This window comes from Aedes albopictus, chromosome 3 (genome assembly GCF_035046485.1).
Source record: "Aedes albopictus strain Foshan chromosome 3, AalbF5, whole genome shotgun sequence".
Classification (NCBI taxonomy): domain Eukaryota; kingdom Metazoa; phylum Arthropoda; class Insecta; order Diptera; family Culicidae; genus Aedes; species Aedes albopictus.
Window position 1 is genome coordinate 172,811,554 of NC_085138.1, and position 19,966 is coordinate 172,831,519.

The 19,966-nt window shown below is 42.4% G+C and overlaps 1 protein-coding gene across 1 annotated transcript; it reads right to left on the reverse strand.

Moving 5' to 3' along the window:
- Positions 1-12,659: 12,659 nt before the first annotated feature.
- On the reverse strand, positions 12,660-19,454 carry LOC109401775 (uncharacterized). The gene is made up of 4 exons (XM_019674386.3): positions 17,820-19,454; positions 17,666-17,720; positions 14,002-14,046; positions 12,660-13,931 (listed from the first exon to the last, which is right to left on the reverse strand). Exons 1-4 carry the CDS (start codon positions 19,353-19,355, stop codon positions 12,796-12,798), a joined length of 2,772 nt encoding a protein of 923 aa, XP_019529931.3. The 5' UTR covers positions 19,356-19,454; the 3' UTR covers positions 12,660-12,795.
- Positions 19,455-19,966: the final 512 nt, after the last annotated feature.

Below are 19,966 nucleotides of genomic sequence, written 5' to 3' on the forward strand. Positions count from 1 at the left end.
TTCAGCTTTTAGAACAACTGGTATGTCAATTATTTCGTTTTTCCAAATTTCATGGTGTTCAGGATGTTCTAGGTTGTCAATGAAATCTCAAATACAAATATTCCCATTTTTCCTTAATAGAGAACTCAATTTGCAACAACTTTGCCGAAGACAGTATTCTGTTTTGCTGAATGGGTGAATTTATACAGCCGTTCCTATGTCGGGGTCATATATGACCCCTTCGGCTCCAAAGGGTTAAGTCATGATTAATACTGAAGACTTGGACTTGAAATACAATAGACAAAATTAAGCTTTTTTAGAAAAACGCGAATTTCTAATTCTCAAAAATTGCAGAATCAATTTTTTTATTTCTGTTAATGGAGAAATACGTATTGCAAATGATTTGGAAAGAATACGTATGTATATAAATTACAAAAGTATGTTATTTCTAAAGGTTAATGCACACTCGTCAAATTGAACAATTTGGTATGAAACTCGGCAATGGTGGTGCAAAATTAATCGGACAAACGCCGATTGTCAGACAAAATTGCCAACTTTGAGATGGTTTAAATTTATTTCCTTTGATGAATTGAACTCAAACTGTGACATAAAACTGACACGATGAATAATGTTCCGTATAAGGAATACAAAACATTTCTGTTCAACTGTCTGGGCATAACAAGACAACCAAAACGTGCAGAACTGATCGAACAGCAACACACGTGTGAATCAAAGGACTGCCGTTGTCCGATCACTTTAACACATTTTGGTTACCCTATCGTACCTACATCTGTGATCACACACTATTAGTATTTCGTATATGAAAAATTCAGCATATTTGTAGCTTCGTGTCAAAATATTAGCTAAATTCATCAAAGAAATAAACGTTGAGAATCATAAGATCGCGTGTATACACAAAAGCTTAATTTTGTCTATTATTTTCTAAGTTTTTTTTTCAAAATCAATCTTGACTTAGTTATTTTGTAGTTATTTGATGAAATCATCTATTATGTAATCTCTGAAAATCGAAATGTTCTACAAAAATGCTTCAAGTATACATATATCTTTCATTTAGGGACAAACGTTTTTAAATCCCGCTTCAATAGTGCATCGAAACTTCAAATGCACAAATCTCAAGAAGCAAGCTTCAAACAACAATCCATTTTTTTATTCTGTTCTTGCTCACTTGTGATAAGCTTAAAACAAGAAGCTCAGGGCCCATATAGCCGAGGCGGTAAACGCACGGGTATAGAGGTAATCACGTTCAAATGTATGCGTGCCTTTTTAGTAGATGTAGTTGTGAAACTGCGAGGAAAATATTTGCACTCTTGCCCCGGACGTTAGTTTTATCATTATTTACCCGTTTCACCCAATTCGAATGGGTAATATTTGCATATGCAATTTGAATAGCCTTTCAATCGGCGTGCACTTTTGTGTGAGGAATAATTTGCGCTAGTGTTCGTGTGTTGAAATGTCACTTATCTCTATTCAGCATGACCATGCTGAGGGTGACGGGCTCGATTTCCGGTCGGTCCAGGATCTTTTCGTAAAGGAAATTTCCTTGACTTCCTTGGGCATAGAGTATCTTCGTGCCTGCCACACGATATACACATGCAAAATGGTCATTGGCAGAGGAAGCTCTCAGTTAATAACTGTGGAAGTGCTCATAGAACACTAAGCTGAGAAGCAGGCTTTGTCCCAGGAGGACGTTACGCCAAGAAGAGGAGAGGAGGAAGAAGCTCAGGAGCGCTGGTTTTGTTTACGGAGAGATTTGCGAGATTTGTGCCCTCGAAGTCGTGAGTAGGTACCAAAGTCGACCATTGTGGCGGTCATTTTGGGATTCTTACAAATCTGTCCTTAAGGGTTGAGCACGTTGAGCACCTTGACTTTTCGTACATTGATTTGTTGGGACAGCCTAGTGTACATCGAAAATGTTGACTATTCATAACTGTTAGATCATAGTAAGCGGTGAATTATGTATGAATAAATCTTCATTACTAGTTACTTGCATTCTAACTTGACTAGACGTCTCTATCAGGTTATGAGCCCGGGAATGTTTCCATAGAAACGGTCGTTGTTATCGGCCGAAAGTGAAAATTTTTCTCGAAGCAGGAAGAAAGGAAGCGAAGCGATGCCACGGACCCGGCGTTCCGGCGATATTGTGGAGCCCACAGGAAACCAGGCTGCAGGACATGGTGAAAATGTGCACCAGTACGCGCAGATGGGGAGTGCGGCGAGAATCCCAAGCAGCAGCATTTCGCTTCCGGCAGTGCAGAAGCTGAAAGGACGGGAGAATTATGTCACGTGGACCTTTGCGATGCGCATGGTGATGATCCGCGAGGGCACCTGGCGCGCGGTGGATCATCCGGACGATTTTCAAGTGGATCCGGATTTGTCAGACAGGGCGCTGGCAACCATATGTCTCAGCATTGAACCGTACAACTATAGCCTCGTCCAGCGGTCCAAAACAGCGAAGGAAGCCTGGAACAGCTTGAAAACGGCGTTTCAAGATTGCGGGCGGTACCGGAAGATAAGCTTGTTGCGGAAATTGACCAGGCTGGAGTTGGAAGATTGCTCGTCCGTAGAGGAGTACGTCGACGAAATCATGTCAACGAGCCACAAGCTAGAAGAGATTGGGTTCGTGCTGGACGACGAATGGCTGTCGTTAATCCTGCTCATGGGACTACCGAAGCAATACGAGCCAATGATTATGGGGCTCGATGCATCTGGGATCAAGCTCACCGCGGACATGGTCAAGTCTAAAATTTTGCAAGACGTCTCCATGGATACAGATTGCAAGTCAAGCGGTACTGTTGGTGCGTTGGCCACCCGTTCGAAGAAGGTGCAGAAGAAGAAGGACAAGTCCAACGTGAAATGCTTCAAGTGTGAGAAGCTGGGACATTACGCATCCGAATGTCAAGCAAAACCGAAGTCAAAGCCCGAGAAAGGATTCCACGGAAAGCAAACGGCGTTGTTAGCTAGCAAGAATTCCAAGCTAGAGGAAGAAGATTGGATTCTGGATTCTGGAGCAGGGCGGCACATGTGCACATCCGAGCGGGCACTGATCGACAAGAGAGATGTCACGGAGAGTATATTCGTAGCGAATGCCACCGAAGTTCCTGTTCCGGCCGTCGGCAGGGTCAAACTGGATGCCGATGTTGAAGGTATGTGTAGCACACTAGATATCGCTGATGTTCTGTTTGTTCCAGACCTGGCGGTCAACTTGCTTTCGGTAAGCCGTATTTGCAACAAAGGATATCGTGTGAGTTTTTCGAAGGACTCGTGCGAGGTTAGCAGCGAATCCACCGGTGAAATCATCGCAACCGGTACCGAGGAGGACGGTTTGTACAAGCTTAAGCAGTATGACCGACCTAAAGCGTGCGTTGCGAAATCCGGCGATAATCTAGAACTGTGGCACAGACGATACGGGCATCTCAACTTGGACAGCGTGAAGCGTTTGCCGTCAATGGTTACTGGAATCGACGTCCGTGGGAAGGATATTCCAGCCTGCGCCCGGTGTGTTGAAGGTAAGCACCACAAACTTCCGTTCAAGTCAATGGGCAACCGATCGAGTGAACTACTGGACCTGGTTCATTCGGATTTATGCGGACCGATGGAGAAGCCATCGATAGGAGGAAGCAAATATTTCGTTACGTTTATAGACGATGCCAGCCGTATGACGCACGTCTATTTTCTGAAGTCCAAAGGAGAAGCTTTTGACGCATTCGTTGAGTTCAAAGCGTACGTCGAGAAACAGACTGGTAGGTCCATCAAGCGCTTCCGGACCGACAACGGAACCGAATATGTTGGTAACAAGTTCCAGCAGTTTCTGAAGACAAGTGGCATCCGCCACGAGACATCAGTAGCCTATAATCCGCAGCAAAACGGGCTCGCGGAGCGCATGAATCGGACGATCGAAGAACGAGCCAGATGTTTGCTGTTCGATTCTGGTCTGGACAAACGATTTTGGGCTGAAGCGACGTCGACGGCGGTGTATTTGATCAACCGATCACCGACGAAGGGGAAGCAAGTTACACCGATTGAAGAATTCACCGGAAGGAAGTGCAATGGCGTATGTCCCAAAAGTGAATCGGAAGAAATGGGATCCGAAATCCAGATCGTGTGTTCTTGTTGGCTACGCCGACTGCTCCAAAGGCTTCAGAGTGTACGACCCAGCGACCAAGCAAGTGTTCGTCAGTCGTGATGTGGTTATCCTGAGTGAAGATTTGAAGCGTGAACATGTCGAGATGAATGAAGATGTGGATCCGACAACAGTGCCATTTCCGGTGGCCGCCTTCGAAGACAACGAAGAAGACTGTGATCCAGTCGTAGTGCAGCAATCCACTGCGCTCCCTCCGCAATTAACTCGGAACGTTTCACAACCTACCACGAGGCGCAGCGCGAGGGAGCGCAAGGTACCAGGCAAGTATTCTGACTTTAAGGTGACGTACAGTATCCTTCCTCAGAATCTTGCACTTTCACAGAATCGTCCAGACCTAGCGAGGTCGTCCATCATTGCGCTCCCGTCACACGAAAAGGAAGAAGATATTGGACCGCAACACGATTCTGGGCACAGTGACTGGGAGCGCCCAGTCCAAGGCAAGTGGAGTAATAATTCGATCTGCAGCGGTATGCTTCCGTCGTCATCTATTCCACAGATTTCCGGGGAGCCAGAGACATTCCAACAGGCGTTGGAACGGCCAGATCGTGACTGCTGGATCGAAGCGATGAAGTCCGAGCATCGATCGTTGTGCGATAACGATACGTGGTCCTTCTACCAGCAGGTCGGAAAGCACTCAAGAGCAAGTGGGTGTTCAAGCTGAAGACGAATGCCGACACTTCCACCTGGCGGCATAAGGCTCGACTCGTGATAAAGGGATATTCACAAGTCAAAGGCGTGGACTACGATGCGACTTACTCTCCCGTGGTACGGTATGCGACCGTGCGGTACCTCTTGGCGATGGCAGCCAAGCACAATCTTCAGGTGCACCAAATGGATGCGGTGCCGGTGACTGCTTTCCTGCAGGGCGAGCTGCACGGAGAGGAGATTTATATGGAGCAGCCGGAAGGATTTCGGGACGAACGAGCACCGACGAAGGTATGCCGTCTCAAGAAGGCACTTTATGGCTTAAAGCAGGCCAGCCGCGTCTGGAACCAGAAGCTGGATGAAAAGCTCAAGGCGATTGGATTCCAGAGATCGATGTACGACTCGTGCGTATATTATCGTTTCGAGGATGGGAAGGTTATCATCATATCCGTTTACGTTGATGACTTCCTACTATTTTCCAACAATCAAGCGCTAGTGGACCAGGTGAAGCAGCAGTTATGTTCCGAATTCCAAATGAAGGACATGGGGCAGGTCAAGCAGATTCTGGGACTGCGGGTCACACGATCCGATGGCATGGTAGCCATAGACCAGGAGCATTATATTGATGAACTTTTGGAGCGATTCCGGATGGAGGAGTCAAACCCAGTATCGACACCCCTGGACGTCAATCAGAAGCTGACCAAAGCGATGAAGCCGGAGTCTGTGGAAGAAAAGGAAATGATGAAAAGTATTCCGTTCAAAGAGCTGGTTGGTGGTTTGCAATTCGTTGCACAATGCTCTCGGCCGGATATCAGCTACGCGGTAAGTGTTGTCAGCAGCTTCAGTAACGATCCGGGATCAGCACACTGGACGGCAGCGAAGCGTATTCTACGATATCTGAAGGGGACGAAAAACCACAAGCTAGTGTACCGGGCTGATTCGGAGCAGGATTTCCAAGGCTACAGTGATGCAGATTGGGCAAACGACGTTGAAACTCGGCGTTCAGTTTCGGGCTACGTGTTTATGCAGAGCGGCGGTGCGGTTTCATGGAGCTCGAAAAGGCAATCCACGGTAGCACTGTCTACTACCGAAGCCGAATATATGGCACTTTCATCTGCTACCCAGGAAGCGGCTTGGTGGAGAGGATTCCGTCAAGAGCTTCATGGCGCCGAAATGTCAGTACCGATCAACTGCGACAACAAGAGCGCCATCAGCCTGGCGGAGAAAGATGTGGGCTACTCTTCAAGAAGCAAGCACATAGACATAAGACACCATTATGTACGAGAACAATTAGCATCTAGGGCAATTTGTTTAAACCACGTATCATCGATCCTTCAGGCAGCCGATATTTTTACTAAACCTGTTCCAAATTCAAAGCTGTTTGAAGAGAGAAAAATGTTAGGAATTACCGCTTAAGGGGGATGTTAGATCATAGTAAGCGGTGAATTATGTATGAATAAATCTTCATTAGTTACTTGCACTCTAAGGGCCGATTTCTTCACCTATTCGGCTTAACGACGTAAGCCTGGTTTATCTTAAACCAGGCTTAAAGTTAAGCCAAATTCTTAAGCCCGGTTTAAATATTTGCATTTCTTCATACCGGTTTAGCAAATGAAGGCGATGGCTTACGCTAAGCCAAGCTTAACGAAATTTCCCATATTATTCCAGTGACTTTCCAATGGAAACGTCATTTTAAGCCGCCGATATTTTGAAATGCCCGTTATTTGCAGTATGGAGTGACAACAACAAAACATCCGCTGAAATTTTAACAGGAAAAGCGGAATCGCTCGGTAATTTTTTCGGATGCAGAAGGAAATTAACAATGATGAACTATTTACCTTGACTGTTGATATTTTTCCCAACACTATCGAAGATCTTCTATTTAGTACCTACTCCCTACTTCGAATTTGCCTTTCATTGTAAAAAGTTGGAGTGCCACATAGCAGAAAAGGCGTTGCAATGTTGATTATATGTTTTGATATTCAGAATCGCCTTCGAATAAATAATCTCCATTACCGTCCTGTTAGAGATGCATTTCGATCAAGGAGTTGGTCATTCAGCACACATCATTTGTGTTGATGTTTTTCAGTGTATCGAAGTGTGCCAGACGTGCCGGAACTGTGCCGCATGTGCCCAGTGGAGTGTTTTCTTTGAATGTTTTTGCGCTTTTTGAAACCCCCGTCTAATTTGGCGAATGTTATTGATCTGATTGGTGTTTCCCATCAAAATTTCACTAAGGGGCTGCCCCTATGAAGACTTATCGAAAATGTATATAAAGAGATTTTTTGCAATCGTATTGTCTATCCGGTTGGAATCAAGACCGACATTTAATCAAAAATTGCCATTTTCTTAGTCTACAAGTGTCGCAACTGTTTCGCATCTAGTGCGCTGTGTTGCTGACAACAACGGGAAGGATGCGCCCTATTTTTGACATGATTAATAAACGTCGCGAGTTGGGTCGCGTCGCGACTTGATTGTGCGAAGTCCGGTTTGGTGGCGGTCCGACAATAAGTATGTTGACAAGTTGATTCCATACCACAAAGTTGTGCCCATGTGTGCCAGAAGTGTGTCGAATTGAGCCGGCATGTGTGCTAGCTACGTCAATGAATGTGCCGAGTGAACAAACCCTTGATTTCGATAGTGAGTTTTTGAAAATGTGAGTCCACACCATTAAAAAAATAAATTTTGAACTGTGTACATTCAATGAAAGCCACAGCAAAGTTCAAGTTCAGCTAGAAACTGAAATCCCTTAATAAAAACAGTAGGAAAAAGAATATTCTACTATTATTAAATTCGTTGATGTTTTTTAATACTTTATTTTAAAAATGTTCAGGTGCCGTTCACAAATTATGTAACGCTCTAATGGAAAGGAACATATGATAGTGTTCGTGTCTTTTAAGAAAAAAAAAATATCTTCGAAAAAGGCAATTAATATTCATCATGAAAAAAATGGGATTACATGTGCGCTGTAAAAATCGAGTATTGCAACGAGTTGCAAAACATTTTTGCAAAGAAAAACAAATCACAAGAATATGCTAATTTCCATCCATACCATCGTGCTTTGCGGTGGTTCGGTGGGAACGGTCATGTGTTCCATCTTGCTAGACACTAAATTTCGATCAAGCAAGCTTCAAACGAAATCAGTTGCATTATGAATCATATCGCAAATGATAGTACCAAAACCTAGTCCGCCATGATACAGCAAGTATAAATCAAATTTCATAGTGATGAGTTGCAAAATGATATTTAAAATCCACTTGCGTTATTTTTAGATAGGGAAACTTATGTACTTTCGACAGTTTTGTTCTCGTCATGGGAGGTTTTTGAAACCTGTTGAATTCAAAGCTGGCCTCAAATCCTTCCAAAATTAGTTGAATGATATGGCCATGTTTCAGGTATTTTTGCCGACAAAAACCCTTACGACGAAGAGAACAAACCTGCCGAAAATATCCAACGTCACCCTATTAGTTATACAAAGTAGGTCATGTTTAGTACACCACGAATAATGCTTTTTAAATTTAGAATTATGAGTCAAAATGTTCAATATTCAATGGGCTAAACATGCTTTGAACTAAGTTTTTGTAAGAAATAACAAATTATTAGACGATTTCTTTTTATGGTCATCCTATGAGACAAAAATATGTTTATTGTGACCTGAAATTATGGAAGGACCGGACAAAATAAATGTACTTTCGAATTCCAAATCAGGATGAAAAATTTCCAAAACCATCAACACGGTGCATTTTTGAAGACTTTCAATCTAATGTAAAAACTTGATTGTCCCAAATACCGATATCGAATATTTTATATTGACGACGCGCCGGCTGTAGATAACGATTTCCTTTATCATCGCCTCCATCCGTATCCAAACGTATTATTCAATTGTATCGTTCCTAAGTGTACATGTTTTATTGAAAATATTTTCTGCTGTTAAAAAAATATCCATGAAGCAGGTGAAGAAAACCAATCTCTGCAATTTGCGGCTTAAGCCTGGCTTAGCGCTGCTAAGCCACCTCAGAGCACCGCTTAAAATAAGCCACACTTAACGTAAACCGTAGCTTTGTTAATCCGGGTTTAGGGGTTAAGCCGACGTGAAGAAATTGAAAAAAAGTTAAGCCCGGCTTAAAATGTTGCTAAGCCTGGTTTAAAATTTAAGCCCGGGTGAAGAAATCGGCCCTAACTTGACTAGACGTCTCTATCAATAACATTAACTCAAAAGAGTCAAAAGTGATGAAAAGTCAAATGGGACTCAAAGTAAAAAAGACAAAGCGAGTGGGGGCAGCGTACTCAACTGAAAATGCAAGAAAATTCTGCAACCAAACTTACCTGTAGTCACAGTTACCGAGTACTGAACTAGATGAGGTTAACACATTATCTATATTGCCACTGTCGATACAAACTTGTAACTTGAGTTTGAGAAGAGGGCCGCTGAAAAGAACTTGATCATAATTTATAGTTTTTGTTTGTTACAACAAAAAATAACGCTATTATTGTTGACTTAATTCCTAGGCTTCATCCTTTATTTCATAGCAGCACACAGGTGACCAATTATAGTATTCGTCGAAAATCTAGTACGCTTGTTATTATAAAACAGATGATAAAATAAAATTATCGACTCATATAACAGACCAAACATAAAAAACAACTATGTATTTAATAGAGTAACTATAAAAAAGCTTTCCCTTAACGTTTGTTTTACGAATATTTTCATTAGTTTAACTTAGATTAATTTGATCAGTTATTTTTGTTCAAGCGTTCTTTTTATAAACTTTTTTTATATATTTTCCATCGAATTCGCTGTCAAAGTCGTGGAAAAGAAAGGATTCGGATATGACAAATAAATATGCGTAAGTAATTAATATTTAGTTACAGTTGTTCAGAGACTGCTGTTCATACGAATGCCAAGGTTTGCTGTCCTTAGTTCGCCTGTCTTGGTCGATATTGTTGCTTTGTAGAGTTGTAGATTCACCCGAAAATCAGAAATCTATGCATCTTACTTTTTATATGTCACTCGATTTTTGGTAGAATGATTTAATCGGGGAAATTTAGTAAAATCTGTATTTCCCTATCTTTGTATGTTCCCAAAATCTAAAACTTATCAGAGTATCATAACATTTTTTTTTACTTATTCGTTTATTTGGAAGACTCGGGCGCAACATCATAACATAAAGCTATTCAAATTACATCACTTATTTTACTAGGGTAAGTTCTGCTCGGCATTTAATGAGAGCTGTCCATAATAGTTATTGGACCATTTCCATACTACACAAGAAAGTTTTTGGGTCAGAATAACATGCAATTATGAGTACGCCTTTTCAATTTTGTCCGGCCAAGTTTCCCCTACCAAGCAGATGGTATAATAGGAACAGGAAAACCGTAGATTCCAAGAAGACTGTGACTCATCCATCCTGCTTATGAACACACCGTCGTTGTCCTGCTTACCGTCAAGCATCCAACGATCGAGTGTTTCGTGAGAAGTACCTACTGAAGTACTTTCATGTAGTCCAAGATATTGTACAAATCTTTCACTGTTCCACACATTCTGCTGACTATGTCCATCCGCGAAGCAAACAAGTTAACTTGATCTCATTACCCTCCCCAGTTTGAAATGTCATCGGCGTACAATGGTTTCGGTAACAATTTTCGACTTGCTATACATAGTTAATAGTTAAATGATGACATGTATCATTTGAAACGGTGTAATTATCATTTATTAAGGTCAAAGATTTTAACATATTACAAGATTAACTTCGGTTGTATCTGGTACGTTGCACAACTATTAGTTGTCGAACTTTTAGAAGAAATATCTTCTACTACTTCGGCAGTAATAATCTTTCGTCCGGCCAAGAAGATGTTCTCACCTTTATCTCTGATCAATTTTGTTCGCGATACAAAGCCTTTGCAAGAAATTTAGTGTTTCTTGTGAATGACTATACATCTCTCCATGCGGCAGCGAAATCAATGATCCATCGGTCCTAGTCGATCATCAACTGCTAAGTCTGAATACCCTCTCCTGGTCTGTCTGAGTATTTAGGTCTCCTGACCATTGTTTAGGCAGCGGTCAGACTCACGTTCAAGCTGTATTCGTTCAGGTGTGTTCTTTCCGCAGGTAGTAGCTGTAAGAATTGACTGCTAAGTTCTTACTCTTAACACGAGTTTACAGAAACTTTTTCGTGAGGCTGTGGGGCTCAGCCGTCATCCTCAGCATGGTTGCACTTTAATATTCTACTTCCTTATCTGTTATCGTTTGTTACATGTTAAACTTATGTAGATCCCTATCACGTCGTTTTACATTACGTATTTTTGGGAAAACGGTGTTAACGTTCTAATTGAAAGGTTGCATTAAACTGCAAGTTGCTTAAACTTATTTGTTCACAAAATGTTTTGGTTCTTTCTAAGCTTGACTAACCATAGTGCGTTTCCTACATGAATGTTTAAAGCATATCCAAATAGTATTTATTTTCAAACGGTTATCTTGGGAGCGGCCACGTCGTGTACTGAGTACACGCACCATGAAAAAATCACGTTTGTGGTACAAAGCGCTGCGTGAGCGTGGTGTCTCTGAAGGTGATCGAAAACGCGATTGCTCGAAGGTTATTTATGGTTGAAGTTAAACAAAATAGTATTCACATCGACTTTTTATATTTAGATGAGATTGTTTATTAACGTCTACTTCATTCGTGTAGATAGTGTACTAACAAAGATAAGACAAAGTCATTAATTCTACGCCACAAACATCGTTTCTACTCGGGAAACTCTTTCACTAGCTGGATCCTTTGCGAACACTTCTCAACTGCTCAAGGTTGTTTCCGGAAAACCTGCAATATGCCCTGCCCACCATATCCTTCCGGTTTCTGGATGTCGACTTCTCCGTAGAGCGCAGCAAGCTTGTGATTCAGCCTATGTCGTTACACGCCGTTCTGCTGCATAGGTACTTGATTGCGCGAACACTCTTCGGTGCTTGAAAATCCTCCTCGAAAACGAAAGTCCTTTAATAAAGGCAAATCAATCAATCAATCCTCGAGCATGGTCAACGTCTCATATCCATCAATGGTACCTAAATCGTATATTAGCGTTTTATACATGGTGCGTTATGTGCAGAAGTGAATCTTCTTTGACCGCAGTTTCCGCTGGAGCCCGTAATAGATACCCATATCATGGTTTGTCGTTACGTAGAAACCGAATTAGAGTTCCTTCACCACTTCGACGGTATCCTAGTGTATCGCCAACACAGTCACCACCAGTCCGACTGTTGCTGCTTTGCGTTGTGTGTTTGGCTCCGTCACCGTTCCAAAATGCTCTTCCGATACATCATGAGAGTGAAAGATACAAATGGGCCGGATCGGTTGAAACTTGTACCCCGGCCGCTACATCCGACTCTCCGCATGACACCTTATAGCGCAGTGACAAACGGTAAACACGAAATGGCATCATCCTGCTATGGTCACCGTTGGGATACTACCGAACTGGATTGCTCGCTTGCAATCTTCTTCTAGCCCTAATATATAACAGTGAACTATTTTATGGATATAATTAGCAAAGTTGATGATCTTAGACAAGTCAAATTACATTTTTTTAAAGAACTCATACATTTGTCCACTTAACCTAATATAAATACATAATGATTTTATAGTGTGATCATATTGTAAGTATTCAGAGATAAATATTATACAAAACTTTATTTATAATTCGTAACAAATACATTTCATTTTTATCTATGATTGATTTCCCGGGGTCCGATTCGTAGCGATTCGTGTTGCTTCTCTTCCGCATTCGTTGATTTTTTCCTCTATTTTATCGATTCTTTACCTGGGATCAGCAACTGTTAAAGACGTTCTCCATGGTGAGTTAAAGAAATAAGTAAACAAAAAGATTGCACAGCAATTGAAGTTTATTCATATTTAATTCCAGGATATAGATGGTTTACATTGCCGTACAACACATATTTTTGAACTACTTAGTTTTATCATGTTATTCAAAATCTTAAATATTACATTTCGCTTATCCAATTAATTTCTTCTGTTGAATGGAACGGGGTGGGATCCTTTGTTCATTCCTCGTCCGCCGCGTTGGCCATGCGATTGCTGATTGTACGAACTCCTACTGGGTCCTCCAAAATGCCCTCCTGAACCTCCGTACGCGTTGCCGGTACTCCTTGTGAAGTTGTCCCTGGTGTCAACGTTTCGCTGAAAACTAGACATTGTTGGTTGCCCTTGCAGCAGAGGGTTGCTGTATGATTCCAGATCTTCGCATTCAGCGTCCTCGTCGTCGTCACAGAAATTCTTGTGAATTTCATCATAATCGTTGGCAAAATTTTCATCTTCGATAAACGTGTCTGGTTCATTGTAATCGTCTGTCGTATCGAACGGCACGTTCTCTACCACACTGTCATCTTCCAATGGAACACTATTCTTGTGTTCAACCATTGCGTCAAAGTAATCGTAAGCCGTTCGGAGATCGTTGTTCAGATTGTAAACCTGATCGTCCCGAAGGGAATCCCGCATTTCGGTCAATGTACCACTGGTTACGGTTAATTTTATGTACTTTATCAACTCACTAACCGCACGCACTTGATTCGGTGTGAGTTCGGTTATAGAGCCAAACTCCGAAACAGCCTGCACAGGCATTGGGTTAGTTTGTGCAATTGAATCGACAGTACGAACAACATCGGTTTGTGTTTCACCGTTATATCTGACCTTTATTTTACGCAACAAGCAATCAGTGCATACAGTTGGATCCGTTTGGGTGGTCTTCTGTAGTAAGCTTGTACTGGTCGCTGCCGTCGTTCCTTGCGATCGTCTAGCCCGTTCCTCGGCCTGCACTTTTTCTCTCTCGGCGATCAGCGCCAACTCCCTCTGCTGGTGGCGCTGAAGGATTCTGTAAGATATTTGTCCCTCGTCCATGCGTAGCACATCAACGATAGGTTTCAGCTTTCGAGGAATGTTTCCAAATGGATCGCTGGTTTCAGCAGATCGACAACTGAACGCAAAAGTCGGATTTTTGGTGCTCTTCAGGACTGGAGATCGATCCTCATTGACTCCTTTTCCGTGGACGGTAGGGGCACGGTACAAGAACTTTGCAGTTTTTGTTCTTCCGCTGTCCGCATCGTCCAGCAGTTTAATGGCCTGCTTGACACGCAGTTTCACTAGAAAAATTGGAAAATTTTATAGGACTACATTTGAGCCCAGAACTCAAGGCAACATTATTCGATTTACCTTCCTGTTTGGTCCAGATTTCTGTCGGTGCGGAAGGTTTTGACCCTGACAATACAGAGAAATTGGTTAGCTATGTGCGTTAGTTTCAAATATTTTGAATAACCAGATTTATTGAAAACTAGAGTACGGCTTAAAAAAATTGAAGATTCTTTAAACTCTTGTTTGGTAAGTTTTAGTATTTTGAAATGTCCTGGATCTCTATTCCTCAAAAAAAAAGCACCATATCGTCGAACTTGCCCATTTTGTATGAATAACGGCTGATGGTCTTATTGTTTTGTCCGACACTGTTTATGTTTGAAGTAAGTCACTTCTGCGTAACCAAAACCTGCGCTGCCGTAACATTTCTGTGACATGTGTGTTGCTTGAAAAAAAAAACCTGGAGGACAAGATTTCGTGATGGAATACTTGATGGAAACTCTTGAAGAAACTGCTGGAAGGATTCCCGAAGAAATCCATGGAAAATGTTTAGGTAACTTGTTAGAGAAATTCCTGGAGAAATCCGTACACAAAATTCGGAAGGAGATCCCTGGTGATATTCCTGAAGGAATCCTAGATTAGAACTAGATTAGGAATCCTAGATTAAAACAATCGTTGGAAATCCTTGAGGCATTCCCGGGGACACATTTTTGGAAGAATCCCTGAAGGACTTTCTAAAGGAATACCTTCGAAACGTCACTGGAAAAAATCCTAGAGGAAACTCTGGAAGAGTTCCTGAAAATAAATATAATGGATGAATTCGTAAAGCATTTATTAGAGAAAAAAAATTCTCGGGGTATATTCCTTAAAGAATCGCGAGACGGATTTCTGAAGGAATTCCTTTGCAGGGGGTGTTCTTGAAGGTATTCATGGATGGAATCCTGAACAAATGGATGAACTCCCAAAAGATTTCTTGGAGATAATTGTGGAAGGATTTTAGAGGGAAATTATCTTAAAGAACTCCAATACAATCAACCGGAGGAATTTCTCTAAAAATTATTTCAAAAAAATCTTCAAGTAATCCTGGAGAAGTTCTTAAGTATATCACTGGAAAAGACGTTGAAAGGATTTCTGGAAAGAAATCTGGAGGAATTTTTGGGGGAATCCTCGGAGGAATCCCGGTGTGAATCCCTGGAGACATGCCTGCAGGAATCCCTGAATTAATTTCTGGGGAAATCCGTTGAAGAATCCTTGGAGGAATTCCTGGAGAAATTCCTAGGGAAATTCCCGGAGGAATCCATGACACAATTCCTGGAAGAATCGCTGGAATTATTCCTGGAGGAATGCATGGAGTAAACTCCGGCGAAATCCCTGGGGGAATTTCTGAAGGAATCCCTGGGAGAATTTCTGAAGGAATCCCTGGAGAAATGCTTGGAGGAATGCCTGAAGAGATTCCCAGAGGAATTCTTGGAGGGATTCCTGGCTGTAGGAATTTCTGGATCAATTCTGGAAGGAATTGAATTCCTGGAGTAGGGCTTCTTGAAGGAAATTTTCTTACTGTGTTGTATTTGCTCAAATGGCAATAAATGTATAGAAAATTCCTCAATTTAACAGCAAAATTTTAGCTACCTATTGATAAACATACGTAATGCCTGAAGTTCATAGGCACAATATGTGTTGAAAAATGGACAAATTGAGTAGAAAAATTGCGAAAAAATCCATGTTGTTATGGTGGGGTTTGAACCCACGTCTCCCCAAGTTCGCTAGACAGGGCACGTTAACCAACCCCATGAAACGGCTGTCATCCACATACAACTGGATTGAAGCCAAAAATATGGTGCTGGACGTGGTGCTGATTTGAATCGGCAGTTGCATAAGGCTGAAAACACAGTGATTTTTTCTGTTGGAGCAGGTGCGACATTCAAATTTAATTGACTTTAGTGTTGTTTTAAATGAGTTAAATGTATTTTCATACTTGTGCGTCTTGTAAATTTAACAAAGAACACTAAACCCATTGAACAATATGTGGAAATGATCGTTTTTCGCTCACGAATTTATCTTCGCACGACAAAGTTCGCTTCCGCACGTAGCAGATTGGTCAGCAGACTGAAATTTCGTAAACAAACCTGTGGCGCCCCACCAAAGGCGGCGGCTTCAAGAACTAACGCTTTCTTCAGGGGGTTGGTTAACCAACTCCGCCACAGAACAAGTAACAACTATGTGAAGTAGAAAGCCAACCTGAATCCAACGTTTAACATACCATTTCGGTTGATTATCCGAAAAACAACAACAATCGTGTTGAAATAGAGTGGCCGTCTCTCTATCGCAATAGCGGTCGTGCGAGGGACATGCGACCGAGCCAAACGCCCGACACACACTGATGGTTCCATTCGCAAGTTATGGATGAGCACGTGCTGTGGATAGGCAAACAGTCTCGACACTAAAAATAATATGCTCTCACTGTTGTTCGTAGGCACGCTCAGAGAGTGTTGGAAGTGGACATCTAAGGACCGAAGGAGATGGTGAATTGCGAGGAAAGAACGTGGGGTGAGGGTGAGCACTTCCACAGTTAATAATTGAAGGGCTTTCTTTGCCTGCCATTGCATGAATTTGTATATTGTGAGGCAAGGACAATCATACATTATGCCCTGGGAGTCGAGGAAATTATCCTGACCGGAACGGGAATCGAACCCGCCGTCTCCGGATTGGAAATCCATAGCCTTAACCACTAGGCTAACTGGAGACCCCAGAATTATCATTATAGGTTTCAAAAGTACGTTGAAAATAATGACTATTCATAACGATAACTCAAAAGTAATGAAAAGTCAAATGGGACTGATATGCGAGTAGGGGCAGCATAGTTCTTAGAGAAATTTATGGCGGAATTAACTACTGGGGTATTTTTTCTTTCTAAACTTCAAACTTCAAATTCTAACTGTGTTGCAAAGTTCAAAAGCGCGAATACCGAAGCGTTAACAATATTATAATAGAAAATTAAAAAAATGCAATTCCAAGAATCTGGAAATGATTTGCAGAATTTCTCAAGTTCCATCAGTACATAACTAAAAAACCCTTAAATAATTTCAGTATGACTTCTAAATAAATGCTTTGGAGAACTCTGTTAGAAAATCATTGTAGTTTTAATAAAAACTTAGACACCCTATCCCACTGTTCAAATCATATTACGGTGTGTGATGTGTTGGGAACCCGCGATGTCCCCGATATGCACTTTATTTAGGGAGCATCCATTAAGTACGTCACGCTAAAATTGAGAATTTTCAACCCCCTCCCCCCTTCGTACGGGTTTTTTTCCTATACCTAATACATTGCTTGTCATACTTTCACAAACCCCCCTCCCCCCTCTAAGCGTAACGTACCTAATGGATGCCCCCTTACGAGTTTTTTCGACTCTTTGGTATAGAAGTTTATTACGCGTGTGTTTCCTCCAATTTGTCTCTTTGTTTGGTGCTTTAATGCGTTTTACTTGTAATCCTGAACATTCTAAAGAACATATTCTCAGGAACAAACCAAGCAAAAAGTTGTGTGTAACAAGACTAAAATAATTTCGGCACCGTGTGTGAAGCTTGCCCCTACACTGAGGAAACAGATCCTTATGAAGAATCATGATTTTGTATAGAATTTCAACATGAGAAAAAGTTTCCATAAGAAAATCTGAAATGAAATCATTGCATACGATTTGTAATAGTTGGCATTATTATCCCACAATAAAAAAAACTAAATAACTTACCTGCACTCCGATGCATCTCCGCAGAATTAACAACACTGTTTTTATCCTGCTGGAACTGTTAGAAATCATTCATAAATATATCGTTTGATCAAATAATTTGAACTATCGCATTTAACGTAGTAAAAATAACTGAAACAATGGAAACTATACGTACCGAATCTACGGACGGCTGTGGACTATCCAAAGCCGACGAATGCATTACCATTGGTTCAACTTGCATGGGATAGGAAACCAGTGGTTGTGCTTCCGGGTACAATGGATAGGCATTGTAGGGATCGGTCAACACTATCGGAGTGGCAATAGGATCGGCCGCAGGAGGACACACATCCATATCCAAGTAGGGGTCAGTACTCGCACAAGAATGTTCCATGGCATGACGGGAGAACTGATTCCTTACCGTGGGATATTGAACGAACTGGCTGTTTATTTCGCACCGGTACTGTTCCAGTTCCGGGAATTCTTTGCCTTCTTGAGCAAACTTCACGGCCAAATCATCCAGGAAGCTTTTCTTGGCGCGCAATGCTTTGGGATCTGCAATACGATCAGTTGATCTACTGCGGTCGCGATTCGATCGACTCCGGGATCGTCTGCGAGGGCTACGTCGACGCGAATCGTATCTTCTCGGAGAGGGACTCCGCCGGGAATGTGGAGATCGTGAACGTCTGCGCGGTGGAAGAGGGGACCGTGTCCTTCCACGATATGGGGACCGTCTGTAGGAACTATGGCTATCGTACTTACGACGGTGATAGTTCGGATCGTAGTTGCGACCATAGTAATTATAATTCCTTTTATAAATCATAGGGCTCCGGGATCGATCCCGGCTGGACTTGCTTCTACTTCTCCTCCGCGATCTACGGTCTCCGTCACTGCCGCGCGATTTACGTTCAGCAGAATCATCCCGCGTCTCTTTTTTGTCCACTTTTTTCTCTGCATGTTTTGTACTGGAATCGGCATTGCCATTCGACTTGTCCGATTTTTCAACTGCTTTGGCAGTGCCAGGTTTTTCCTCCTTGCCTTTTTGTCCAACTTTTGAAGTGTCCTTCCGTTCTTTGTCATCATTGGCAACTGTCTTTCCCTCATTCGTTTTACTTGCAACTTTGTTTGTAGCTCCAGTAGGTTGTTTGCTTTCGTCCTTCTTTGCGTTTGTTCCAGCTTGCGCGCCAGCGGTCGAAGCCTTCGGAGTTGCCGATGGCTTTGCGACGACTTTCTTTGGGCTTGATCCGGTTTGCGAACCAGCTCCTGATGCGGGTGCCTTTTGAGCCGGCGATTTCACGACGGGTTTCTTTGCATTTGGGCCAGGTTGCGATGCGGCTGCTTTCTGATTCGTTGCCTTCCCGTCGGGTTTCTTCGCAACGGGGCTAGCCTTGGGAGCCGTCGGCTTCGTTCCGGGAGTTGCCTTCTGATTTGCTGCTGGTTTCGCGGCGACTTTCTTCACCGCATTGGCACCTGCGGTCTTCTGAACCACTGCTGTTTTACCACCGTCGGCCGGTTTTTTGGCCGTGTTGATAGGTTTTTTAGCGACCGGCGCTGCCTTTCCGTCGTCTTTTTTCGCTGCACTTGTTCCAGTCGCCCCGGAATTTGCAGTCTTCTTTACATCCGCTTTGTTGTCACTAGGTTTTGCGTCTTTCTTGTCACTTTGCGCCCTGGCATCCGCTAATTTTTGTTCGATAGCCTTTTCCATTTCGCTCATTGTCCTATTTAAGGATTTTTTTTACCACAAAACCCTAAAAATTGGATGAAAATTAGAATTTTAAGGTTTGTATAAAATTTAACCACACAGTAAAAATGAGCCTCTGCACGAATTTGCCCTGTCCTGCTCACTCCCACAGAACATTTGAAAACAGCGCGCACAGTAAAAGTCAAATTTGACTTTTACTGTGCGCGCTGTGTTCAAATTTTCTGTGGGAGTGAGCAGTAGGCGAGATTCGTGCAAAGGCTCATAATGGCGGGTTGGTCTGGCTTGAAGATGTCATGTCGTCTGTCATATTTTTCGATTTTTTTTACACGCTAACCTGAAACTACCCATCGACTGGGTCGATTCGACCCGGATTTTCATGTTGTTAGCAGTTGTCATAATCCGGGTAACCCGAAAACCCAGATTCGTTGAATTTGGGTAAAGATCTGGGTAATCGGCACTTTGTCACTTTTCAGCTTGAGAATATGGCAGCGGTCAGGAGAACGCTGAAAACTATGAATGTTTTCGCGAAAAATATGCCGATAAATGACGGGAAAACAGTGGAATTATTCCGGGGAACTGTTTTCCAGCATCAGGTAAGTGAACAGCACATGGAAATTAAGAGC

Excerpts from the sequence above, each read along its gene's own strand:
- LOC109401775 (XM_019674386.3), bottom strand. The coding sequence starts at position 19,355 with ATGAGCGAAATGGAAAAGGCTATCGAACAAAAATTAGCGGATGCCAGG. Across the intron at positions 17,721-17,819 it reads CACAGCCGTCCGTAGATTCG|TTCCAGCAGGATAAAAACAG; the intron begins GTACGTATAGTT and ends GATTTCTAACAG. Across the intron at positions 14,047-17,665 it reads GGAGATGCATCGGAGTGCAG|GGTCAAAACCTTCCGCACCG; the intron begins GTAAGTTATTTA and ends CTGTATTGTCAG.